Source organism: Prosopis cineraria, unplaced genomic scaffold (assembly GCF_029017545.1).
Source record: "Prosopis cineraria cultivar Desert tree isolate PC_DT_omini unplaced genomic scaffold, ASM2901754v1 PC14, whole genome shotgun sequence".
Classification (NCBI taxonomy): Eukaryota; Viridiplantae; Streptophyta; class Magnoliopsida; order Fabales; family Fabaceae; genus Prosopis; species Prosopis cineraria.
In genome coordinates this window covers 27,563,225-27,576,315 of record NW_026555345.1, presented here as the reverse complement: position 1 = coordinate 27,576,315, position 13,091 = coordinate 27,563,225, and the positions used below count along the sequence as shown (strand labels likewise).

The window sequence follows — 13,091 nt, the reverse complement described above, 5'->3', positions numbered from 1 at the left end:
CTGCGTTGATGCTTCCTTGTTGAAATAGAAATAATTCTGCTGGGTCTGATCATCGCCACTTCTTTTCCTCTCCTTCTTTCATCTTCCATTTTCTTATTCTGCTTACATTTTTCTCTTCCATTTTCACTTTGTTTTATGGGCGTCCCATCACTTTGTCTGCATTCTGCAATAACTGATTTAAGAAACCGAACCAAACCATCTTATTTCGGTTCGGTCATAATTCGGTTTATAAATACAATTCGATTCGGTTCGGTCAATGAAATGCGCATTGTTCGGTCGATCAGTTTTGGCAAATTTGGCAGCGAACTGATCGTATAAATTGATGATCAACTCTATGAAGGGCAATATAAGAACTTGTAGTCAAACAAAGGACTTCTTTTACAAGGGTTGCATAATTATTTTTAAGTTTTTGTTTGTTTCACCTTGCTAGCATATCATAAAAAAAAAAAAAGGAAAATTCCTAGAAGACTTTTATTTTTTTCAGTCAATGATGTAGTTATTATTGTGTAGATTAAAGAAGGAATTAATTATAATATGGAAAAGAATTTTAAAGGTTTTTGTTTGAATAGGTGTAAAATAAAATATTTATATTTTAATTTTAATAAAAGAACAATAAATAATAATTTTAAAGTGAAATTGATAGATCATATTATATATCAAATGAAAAAATTTAAATATTTTAGAGTTACTATTCATATTGGGTGGTTTAACTAAAAAAAGATAAAAGAAGCTATTGATAATTGAAAGTTACTTAATAAATTTTAAAATTTTTTTTATCAAATTGCTATAAAACAAGTTATGTTATATGGTAATTAAGGTTGAATTTTAAAGGAATAACATGATTATAAAGTTAGAATAATTGAAATGAGTATGTTACAAAAAAACAAAATTTGAAATGAGCATGGATGAAAAAAGTGAATCTAATATCTATTAAAGGGAAAATAATATAAAATTATTTAAAATAATTTGGTCATGTAAAAAGAAAGTTGTGGGATATAGTGATAAGAAAAGTGGAATAGATAATCTTAAACCTTATAAAGATGAATAGAGGAAAATAAAAAAAAATATTTATAAAAATTATTGAATAAGAACTCTTAATTAATAATATTTTTAAAAATTTAATTGATAATAAAGTATAATAGAATCGTGCAATTTATATAACCAACTCACTTAATAAATAAGACTTGTTGCCATGATCCCAGATGAGATTTGAATATTTTTGATAACTTAATAACTATAACTTTATTTTTTATTAATTTTTATTTAAAAACACATTGATATCTCATATTTAAAAAGCTTATTTTATTTTATTTCATTTTGTAAACCAAATAAGCCCAGTATTAATTCCAACAAGACTCTGATACTTTTTATCTTTTTGGTCTAAACTCTAAATTTCATAATGAACAAGGATGGGTAATAAGTATTGTGATGTTGCACCGAAGATGAAAGTAAAACCCAGCAACATTAAACTTTTCGTTTCTTTCTTTCTTTATTTTTTTTTGGTAAAATGGGTGAGGTCAAGCCTCAAGAGAACGTACGTTTCAGGATACACAAGAAAAATCCCCAAAACACGTGTCTGGATAAATTAAAAATAGGTCCCAAAACTATCGGGGTTTTCTTGGGCAATGCAAGTCTTGGCCTTGAGATCCATTTTTCCACTTCCTAATGTTTATCTTCGCCAATCGGCAGAATCAGCTTCTTCCTCTGAGATATCTTCCACATAAATTAAAGCTCAGCGTATCTCGCTTTTTACTAAGCAGCCACATTTTTGTGTAGTTTAAACATATGTACAACCTCCTGCGTCAACAAACAAGAAAAGAAAAAAAATCACTAAGCTCTATGAGTTGTCAAACGAAACCAGGGATAAATATATACACTAATAAAATTAAGGAAAATAACTCTTAAATCCTACATCAACAATTTATGAATCTAAACATAAAAAATTATCATGAAATCGCAAAAATCACTGTGACATATCCTTTATTGAAGTTGTATTTTACTGTTCGATAGTTGTTAATTATTGCCATTTTGTCAAATGAACCTTCACTAAAATCTATCTAGCTGTAATTAATAACTTCAACATAGCAAATTGATAATTTCAATAAAAAAATGTGAAACTTCATAAATTTTGCTGTAATTAGATTGTTTGTATGGGACCTAAGAGTGATTTGCCTATTCTATATACACTTTAATTTATTTCCAAGATTAAAACAAAACTCCCATAAAGTTTGCTGAAATTATAAAAATCTTACTTTTATGATACAAATGTTTTTCTTGTTAAAATGTAGTAATGTCCACAAACCTTCTCAGAACATCAAAAGGTTTGTGTTATTTTAGCAAAGTTGAGGAACAGTCTTTCTATCGACCATTATGTAATCTTTGGTAGGTAGAAAAATACTTTCTAGAAAGAAAACAAGATAGATGCATTTCTCATTTACTTTCTAGAAAGTACATGAGAAATGCATCTATTTCATTTTCTTTCTAGGTACATTTCTCATTAGTTTTGAGTAGATGTTTAGTTAGGAGAAGCTCTATGTACATTTTAAAAAATAAATAAGACACCTATGCAAAAACCTCTCATAACGGTTTAATTATTACATTATATTTAGATATGGTTCTACCTGCCAACATACGTGCTTGATTTATTTCTGCTCTCTCATTCATACACTGTAGGTACTGCTTCATACAGGGCATATGCTTTTCTTCTTTGATATTGCTCATCCTCTAGAAGTTGAATTCAAGAGAAAATTAGTGGTTTAGGTGATAGATATTCTCATAATGTACTAAATCTGCCAATAACCATACTACATTAGAATTTAAAAGATTGTGTGCATTCACAGCCACTACTCGCATACCTCGTTCTGCAGATGAAAGTAGCTGGGCCTGTTCTCCTTCAAGCCCTGGAATTTGAATAAGTAAGAAGGAACTCATGCATCACTTTAGATACAATGTACACTTACAAATATTCCTATAGGTTTTCATGAAGCATGCTGAGAAAGAAGAACCTTAGATGTTGGCTGCTTTTTTGTAGTAGTCTGCTTGACTTCAGAACCCAGAGAGAGCTGGAAATCAAGCCACAATATGTATATGAAAATGTAAGAATAAAAAGCATCCTTGCTGCTTTTATGAATGTTATCTATTGTTATATTGGCTTTGAATTAATGAAAGAATGCTAACCTAGAAGCTAACTATTTCATTGTGTATATATGGGCAAATCTGAAGAAGATTAAACCCCTAAAGTTAATACCTTGCTAAATAATTCTGAAGGTGGCTCATTGGCCAACCTCTTGTCATTTATCTCCTTTGAAGAGGGGGAAAAAAGAAGACAAAATTAGAAGAGAACTTTTACAAATTACAACATCAAGCACATTTGCCAACATAAAAAATTCAGAACAACGAAGAAACAGTTAGAGACAGTATAGAATACAGTACCATTACATTTTCCTGTTTAATATTTCGGAAGACACCTCTTTCACCTTTACTTCTCTGATACCAGCACAATACAAATTCAAATGAATATGGCTTTAAAGAAAGAAAGAAAGAAATGTACCCACACTAAAACAGCAATGATGATAAATTACCAGTTTTTCGGGGCTGCCTCTGAGTTTGCTAACAGGTTTACATCTCTCCTGTCTCGATTCATCATTAGAGTTTTGTCTGTGCACGAGAAAAAACCATGTAGAACAGAAAATACATGATTAACCAATAACATAAAAAATAAATGCATGAATAACTTGTAAGCCTTCTCTTCAGGTATACTGCTAATACATATAACAAGCCCGCCTTTTTCCAAAATCAAGATACCCATACCTTCTGAGATCCCTCGTTTCTCTGCTTGAGCTTAAACTGCAATTAGAATTATGAACAACCTGCAAAAGAAAAGATATCAGACTAGAAAGACCTTTTAAAATTCAGCATTGGAATAAGCAGACGGGATGCTTAATATAAAACTAGATCATCTTACTGACATGAAACAGAAATAAAAGAGAATAATTGCAGAGATGAGACGGCTAAAGCAAAGTCTGTGACATTACTAACATTGGTAGACGTGTGTTGCATAGCTCTCTCGGATGTCTTCAAGTAGAATACCTGAAAAAAGAAATAAGTAATAAAGCTAGTGATGGAGTCCATATAAAATAGTGAATCAACAAAAATAAAACAATTAGCAAACACTAATTACATTAAACTCTGTCAGTTGTGGTGTCCTCTTCTTACAGAAGGATAATGAAGGACCCTCAAGGATCTGCCAAGGTTCAAAAATTTCTTATCAGAAGACTATACATGTACATTCCTACGAATTTTGAATCCATTTCTTTCATAGGTAAAAATTGAAAATATCCACCTTTTTGTTTAACTGTAGTGCTTTGAACATATGAGAACTTGATTTTCTACATTCACCTGATTCTTTGTTAGTTCTAGACCTGAAAATGAAAAGGGCACAATTTACTAAGCAATTTTTAAGAGAGGATGTATGGTATTTCAACGAGAGGATTAAAAAACCAGAAGATATACTGATGTTTTTGTGCTCTACGAGTTGTTTCCAGGTTAAATTGCTTAGGAATAGTAACTCTCGGTTTAGAACTTGAATTGACGTCAGCAGCATCAACCTGCACAACCAATTCAAAACTACTGAAAATATTGCCTCTACTTTGATACTAAATTAAATCATTTCATGTATGAAATAAAGCAACATATAAGACCACCTAGAATTAATAATAATTTTTTAGACTTCATACCTGCGGCTTCTTATGTATAAAGGGAGGTTGATGCTTAAGATGTGCAATCTATCAAAAAAAAATAAGAAGCAACATGTCATATCAATTAACCAAAAAAAAAAAAGAACTATTTCGAAAGAAAGATAAACACAGCAACGTCATTAATAGTGATAAATTGAAAATATATCAAGAGGTAATAACATAAGGGGAAAATAACAAAGAAAAGAGCAGAAATAGCTGTAATATTAAATTCAGCCAAAGCAAGTAAACATGTTAAAAAATGTTGTAAGATAAGACAGGCATAAATCTGCAAGTGTAGGATATCTGACCAAGGAAGAATATACAAATGAATGGGCGCCAGAGCATCAGGAGATAAATTATAGCATACCTTGCGCAAGTAACCGGCTTCTAGCTTCTGTCTTTTGGTTTCTTTGATATCTGTAGAACTCTGACTCGGAGACCTGCTCAAGTATGAGAGGAAAAATTTATTTGTAAAAAGAGTGAAAATGGCCAGAGTTCATAATAAATAAATAAATAATAGAAGACATCATGAATCTGAGAAAGTTTCATATCCAAATATTTTGCACTTTTCCATAAGAAAGGATACCAGAGTGGTGAGTGCTTCAACATTAGTTATATTCATTTACATAAATAATTGACAAATCTTAAAAAAAAAAATCACTTATTGAGGCAAAACCTTGCCCAATGTTATCAGAAGGTGAGATATAATTTACACCTTGAAATTCGAAGGGTGGTGAGGACTTCTGAAGGATTCCTTTGCTTGGCTAAATGACTTGCCGTGGGCTTCATTAAAGTAGAAATTTTTGAACGAGATGACTTGAAGTGTGACTTTGTTTTACCTTTTAATGCGTGATTATGACATTCAAGTCCTGAAAGAAAATCTATATTTATTTAGTAATAAATTAATATAAAACATTCAAAATGAAAGAAATTTGGTTTACACAAAACTCTAATGAAAAATTAGAAAATTCAATTCTGAAGAAGAATTAATTCCCAAATTTAGAATATAAAGACGTGGTGGTGCCAACTGCCAAGTATGTCTTCAGCGGTCCAGAATCCATATATCAGTCTAGAATAAATCCCCTTGCAAAACTTTTTGTTATAAACTAATAATAAAAAGACACAGCAAAGTTAAAAGGAAAAATAAACTATATATAAAAAAGAACAAAACAAATTCGCCATGTGCAGCATAGGAACAGTGTAAACAATATTAGGATTATAATTTTATAATATAACTTATTACTTGCCACCGTGGACTGTTTTAACTTTTAATGATCAAAGTCAGCCATCAATTTTCTTGCTTAGTGATTCAGATATTCATTCTGAAGTCTGAACACATTTTTCAAAATATTTTGGATGGCAGGACGATGTTGAAATTTTCCCCAGTTAACGTATAGGTTTGCAGCAAAACATCAATGCCATGCATTAATTTAATAGCAAAGCAGTATGATACAGTGCACCGGAAACTGTACCTCTGTCATCGCCCTCAATTGCTGAAACATCATGCTCCATGCAGTGACCAGAGTTGTCGCTAATGGTACTCGAGCTTTTGCCATTCCCCCAATCAGCTGGGGTGCACATGGTGCCTTTTCCCAATCTCAACTTCAAGACATATGCTATCACAGCACAATGAACCAAATAAAATATTCTGCAGACTGGATTAGAAATTTAAAATGCAGCTTCTCTATGGATTCATGACTTTGTTCCAGGATTTACACCAAGATAACTATTCCCTAATCCAAGATAATTTAACAGCACCGTAACTTTGATCAGATATAGAAAACTCGGTGTTCTTAAAATCCTTACGTGAAGGCGGGTAGCTTCCTGCGGATTCAAACCACTGTTCGGCTTCCACGGCATCCAAAAATCTCTCGGGCTGAGAGAAATCACAGAAACGAGGCGCGTCGAACTCATAATCAGGGTCAAGGGCTTCCTCATCGTCCAAAAAGGATTCTACCACGAACTCTTGGAATTCTTCTTCCATAACCTTCCCTCTCTTTTCATAGCCTGTCACCTGAAACAATGACCAAGCAATGAAATCATAAGTATAGTCGAAATCGATTCATTCGGTTCGGAACCCTTAATTGGTGTCAACAGCCTTTTCCACCTCGGATTCTCAATTGCTGATTTACAGTCTCATATAAGAGAAAGAAAGCTATGAAAGTTCGCTACCTCAGAGAGAAGCAAACCACCGCGCGAGGGACGGTTCGTCAGATTATCTTCCCTCCCTTTCTCTCTCCTCCGTAGAGAATGAGATGAGGGAGAAAATCCCGGTCATTCGTTGCAAAACTCCAAAAACAACCTCGGATCCCGTCCTCCCACTCGTTCCCAGGAAATACGTCGTTATTTATTTTCCCGGAAAAGGGGAGAGAGAAAGAGAGAGAGAGAGAGTTCGGAATATTAATTTAATACCATTTTTGTATAGAAAAAAACTTTGGTTCTGTTAAATTTCTGCGAATCGAAATGAGAGAAAACAATGTCGGGGAGAACGGCGACGATTTCGTCGGAGAGACGAGGGAACGCAAGCAAATGAAATGAAAACAGTACACAGTGCGTGTACGTGTGTGTAAGCGCCTAAGCGGGTTTTATATGTAGCGTAGCGCCCGATTCCCGGTAGAGCCCGATAATTTGAACTTGTTGGGGGTCCACAATCCACATGAACACCGTGACCTGTGGGGATTCAGTTTATCTTGTGACCATCATACTTAGGGCATTTGATCGATACCATCTCAACTTATTTAAAATTAATTGTTTGAATTATATAAAAAATTTAGATCAAATTAAATCAAAATACTTGATTAAATTTAATTATAATGATTTAATTCGATCAGTTTATGAGCTTTGATTTTAGTTTATAGATTCTAATTATTTACATATTTTTCTATTCATTTTTTCCTTGAAGGCCCAATAAAAAAATAATAATGTTGTGCCATAATTCATGAAAAAATTAATAAAATTTAACATTATTGCATTAAAATTTAAATTATAAAAGTGAAAAACAGAACATCACATTAAACAAAATAAAAATACTACTATTATAAGTGGTAGAAAGATATTTCTTACTCACCTAAATGATAATTTATTCACCTTTTTAAAAATATAAAAAGAAAACTATATATGATTTAGTCAATTTAATTTATTTGGTTCAAGAATTTTTAAACCAAATCGAATCAATCAATTAAAATTTTTATTAAAAGAAAACCAAATCTTACCGTATAATCGAACAAACCAAATTGAATAGACCAAATTCAATTCAATTCAATTTGATCTTCGATTTCGGTTCTATTTTGCCCACCCTTAATTATATGCTTTTCCTCTATTACATTTTGAAAGATATGAAAATGTGCATTTTAATTTTAATTTGGAAGTTTGATCTTTTTTTTTTTTAATTGTCATGTGACAAGAATGATAGAAGGAAGGTCTGGATAGTTTTTAATAGTTTAAACCCTTCAAATATAATTAAAAATAAATTTTTTAATTTAAAAATATAAAAATTCATGTATTATGTTATGATTAAAATTTAATTATTACTCCCTTCATTTAAAAATGCAAAGCATTTTTAACCAAATCACACCTCCTAATAAAGTAGTTATCTACTTTTTAACTAATCCTATCTTTCTATATATATCCCTATTAAATATCTTACAATAAATATAAAGTCATCATTATAGGGGCACTTTTAAAAAAAGATAATAATTACATCTCAAAAGATTAAAAATATCTTATATTTTTTAATATCAAACTCCTCAAAAAATGTCTTATATTCTTTAATGAAGGAAATATATAAAAGTAAAATGTATGGCATTTTTATTTTCAAAAACAAATTCTAGCTTTGGTCCTTCAACTAAAAATCTTTTTAAAAGAGTTGCTCAATTCTTATCATAAAAACTTCTCAAGTTTATGTCAAGTTCTCTCTCTGTTTTAAATTATTAGACAATTTAAAATAAAAATTACATATATTAATAAAATTCAATTACAACACTTTACGAATTTATTTTTTTAAAATAATAATATAAACTTTAAAAAAAGACCCTTGGTTTGATATGATTTTAAATTTACGTACTTTTTTTGGTGAAATTAAATTTGCATACTTAATCATTACACTAACATCATTTCAATTTTTTACTTTCATGATAGGTAATATTAATAATAAAACCTTATTTTTATTAAATTATTTTATATTTTGAGATAATAAAATATTTTTAAAATTATCTTATAATTTAGGACGATTTTAGCATTTATAATTTTCATTTACCTTTTGGTTATTTGACTCTCTGTTTCCTTTCTCCATTTAACACAAGAGAACAATAATTTAATCAACTTCGGTGACGGTATCAAAATCTCGTTAAAATTTTGGACAAATATAATGACATTTCCTAACTTTAACTAATTTCTTAATACCGGTAAAATTGTTAAAATATTCTTATATATAACAAAGATCAAAGAAACTAATTATAATTATAAAACATGAAATATTAGTATTAAATTTAAATTATGAGACATATGCAACATGAGAAATGAGCCGTGGAGGTTTATAGCTTAAACTATAATTTAAAGTTATTTGTGAAATTCATGGCCTTTTTTTGTCAAAACAATTGTGACATACTTCCTCCAAACCAAAATATAAAGCATTAATAACTAATTTAAAATTTAAAAAATATTAGTTAAAACCATAATTTTTTTTAAAAAATTACATTTTCAACTATACCCTCGTTAAATACTTTATACAAGTGTCTTGATAATGATGATTAAAATTTTGATACATTTTTCTAAAAAAATAATAAATAAAGTAAGAGCACTATAGTTAAAAAAATAATTATAAAAATTATATAATGCTATATATTTTGAACCTAGTAAGGGTTCTAAATCGTGTCTTATATTGTGATTTGGAAGAAATATTAACATAAGTGGAAGTAACTTAGAAAATAAAATAAAATAAAACTAATTAATTTTGAAAAACAAAAATTGTCTACGTCACTTGATTTTTAAAATAAATGTAAAACTATTAACTAATATAAAAAAGGCATATAATACATGATGAACAAAAAAGTTTGGAGAAGTGTCACTACATTACAAGGTAATTGGCTCCATTTTTTAAAATTCAAACATTTGGGTTGTATTTAGTCATTATATGATCATTCTCTTTCTTGAAATTTTATCCTATGGTTTCATCATATAACCTTTATGCTATAAAATGACAAGGAAATTGAGAATGATTGAACATATTGCCTTTGTCATATCCTAGAAAGAGGAGGAACATACGCACCAACAATTTAAAGTACACAGTGAAAAAGGGGAAACTTCATTTGTTTGATAAACAAAAGGAACCTTCACAATTTGTTTGATTCATTTGCAAGTAATTGGGGTTTTGAAATTCAAAAAAGCTTTTTGAAATGGAGAAAAGGGCAAAGAGTAAAGACAGAATGGTCATTTCACTTTCCGTAATCTGCCTCCGTGGAAAGGAAAGAGAGGAGCGTTTCCCATTTGGTAGTAGTTTCCGGAAAAGTCCTTGAGCGAATCTTTTTTCTGTTATTTTCAGTTAGGGAACAGCATGGCTCCTTCCCTTTCTTCATCAAGCGAAACCTCCCAAAATTCACTCTCATTGCCAATTCAGAAACTAGAACCGTCTCACAATAAAAGTTATTTAATTTTTGACAGAATAATTCCATAAGTTTGATTGTACATATCTTCCTTATATATATATATATATATATATTTGGATTTTTAATTGAATTTTGGGACACATTTCATACAAAACTTCAATTTTTTTTGGTTTTTTTAATGAATTTATGGTATTAAAATATCATTAATTCTAATTATTTTAAAATATTCATTTTATTTTTATTTCTTAAAAATTCAAATTTCCCTAAAACATGTAATTTGCCTAAAATTATATAGTAAATAGAAATCTATTATTTTAAACAACACAAATTCATGAAGAGATACCTAATTACTCTTGTTTTTTTTGCAATGAATCGTTATTTAGTATAAACTATTATTATTATTATTAATTAATTCTAATTCAATGTAGCTAAGGCCTTAATTGATAAAAAAAATTTCTTTCAATCTGGTTCTTTTCACTCACAAAACTTGAGCTTAAAATCTTATCTTAAAAGTTACGAGTTTTTATTATACAATTAACATGTAATTTTTACTCAGTTACTTCTTTTTTAGTCTAAAGAAATTGAAAGATTCCATTTAAAAAAATCAATACACATTGAATCCAATTCCCTAGCATAAAGTTTTTTATGATTCCAGATCTCACATAATATGCATATTATAGGGACTTTTAAAATTTTACAGTTTAATATGAATTTATTAAATTCATATTAAACTAGCATAAAGTTTTTTTTTAGTCTAAAGAAATTGAAAGATTCCATTTAAAAAAATCAATACATATTGAATCCAATTCCCTAGCATAATGTTTTTTATGGTTCCAGATCTCACATAATATGCATATTGTAGGGACTTTTAATATGCATATTAAACTAAGGGCCTTTTTTTAAAGTTTATATTATTATTTTTAAAAAATAAATTCATAAAGTTTATATTTGGGAAGCATGAATATCTAGAGTTGAAAATAAGTCAAAATGAAGTAAAAAGAGTCATCTTTGCTTAATAAAGGTACTTAGTTGCGACTAGAGCATAAAAAGCCACGGCCAACACTTCCAGTAAAGACTTGGCTATAGCCAATTCCCTTTTGGCTGTGGCCAAATGCTCTCAGCCACCCTTTGGCTGTTGCCAACAATCTTTAAGCCGTGGCCAAGACTTCATGACAACATATGTCATGATAGCTGTCAACCATGAATTTTCAACATGCATAACTTTTGACTCAGACCTTCGATTGAGGTGATTCAAGTGCTTACATGTCAAAAATTTCATAATCTAACTAATAGTTTTAGTTTCACATCAACTCGACATCAGATGAGGAATTTGGACACCCAGAACTAAAACTTTACATTTTTACCTCTAAATCATCAACCAAGTGTCCAAATATCAAACCATAAGCCATTAGCCCACACAAAGACTTAAATCACACTCAATGAGTCCTAATACATTTATCCAAATAGTCAAAAGTATCAAACAACTCTTAATACAAGAATTGACCACTCAACCTCTATAAGACACATAATGAGGGGGCAAAAATGTAACATTTTGCATTCAAGTTAAATAATCACTTAAAATGTGTAAAACTCATTTAACTTGTTAAAATATATTTGTTCAAACTATCTTGGCCCACTACCATAGTCAATTTAGGGGTTGGGACTCTACTATTTTCAAGACACTTTAAAAATGCCTAAAATCAAAGTTTAAGACTACCATTACAAGTGAATTTCAAATAAACATAAATCAATATGAAAAGCCCCTAATGTTAGAAAAATAATGTCAATTACACATAGATTAACTAGAGACTTTACAAGATAAGTTCTAGTTCTTTGGCATCAATGCCTTCCCCTTTTCCTTATCCTTGTCATTTCCTAAAATGATATTAATAAACGAGAGTAAGATTAAACAATCTCAATAATCAAGAAACTTAATTAAAACATATTAAAGTGTAGCACATATAAACGAATAGGCAATTTATATCATAGGTCAATCATACATTAATCATACTATAACATAAGATAGTATGTCGCATAATCAATGCAACCACCTTATATCCCTCCTTATATTTTCTGACTGAAGCCATAGGCTAATAACTCATCTAGATTTAGTCCGTGCGACTAGATTGGCCCTGCTCTTCAATTATGAGGGGTTGCCTAGCCAAAGGCTTCCGTACTCACTCTTGAACCATGAGTTCCCCTTACTTGAATTTTAAGACGTCACAAGTGCTCGACCCATACGGTCTAATCTAGGATCAGTGATATTGAGCATCGTGCCTAACTCATACCATACCTGTAGGTTATTAACAATACTAAGCATATATAATAATAAAATATGTCAACCACTATACGTAAACTTAGTGGAGGCCACACCACATGAATTTACCATTTTAATCTCCTACTATTCTAAGGTAAACTCTCACCCATCATGATCATGCAAATTCAGTCAATATACGCAAATATATATTCATACATATCTCAATAACTCAACACATTCATAAACAAAACTTGCAAGTTATCACATAGCCATAAAGCATTTTTATCACTACTAGGCTTGTTTATCATATAACATTAACTCAAAGTCATTATATTAACCAACATGTCCATACTACCCATCTCAAGCCAATGATAACTCAGCATAACATACAGTTACAGACAAGGTGATATACAATAATTCAAATTCTTAGCTACCTCAACTCTAGATTTACCAACTAAGAGTACTCATGAATATTAAATGGAGCCTCCAATAAGC

At 30.2% G+C, this 13,091-nt stretch overlaps 1 protein-coding gene across 2 annotated transcripts; it reads right to left on the bottom strand.

Moving 5' to 3' along the window:
- Positions 1 to 1,449: 1,449 nt before the first annotated feature.
- Positions 1,450 to 7,296, bottom strand: LOC129293691 (protein TPX2-like). 2 transcript variants are annotated; one of them, XM_054931774.1, is made up of 18 exons: positions 6,909 to 7,296; positions 6,543 to 6,750; positions 6,209 to 6,352; positions 5,452 to 5,605; positions 5,104 to 5,176; positions 4,737 to 4,784; positions 4,513 to 4,607; positions 4,343 to 4,421; positions 4,181 to 4,243; positions 4,039 to 4,089; positions 3,811 to 3,869; positions 3,582 to 3,657; positions 3,439 to 3,486; positions 3,248 to 3,301; positions 3,006 to 3,062; positions 2,856 to 2,900; positions 2,622 to 2,724; positions 1,450 to 1,797 (listed from the first exon to the last, which is right to left on the bottom strand). In XM_054931774.1, the coding sequence occupies exons 2-18, from the start codon at positions 6,718 to 6,720 to the stop codon at positions 1,778 to 1,780; spliced, it is 1,347 nt and encodes a 448-aa protein (XP_054787749.1). In that variant the 5' UTR covers positions 6,721 to 6,750; positions 6,909 to 7,296; the 3' UTR covers positions 1,450 to 1,777. The 2 variants fall into 2 exon arrangements, with proteins under 2 accessions (XP_054787749.1, XP_054787748.1); XM_054931773.1 differs by having other exon boundaries at positions 3,433 to 3,486; positions 6,909 to 7,295.
- Positions 7,297 to 13,091: the final 5,795 nt, after the last annotated feature.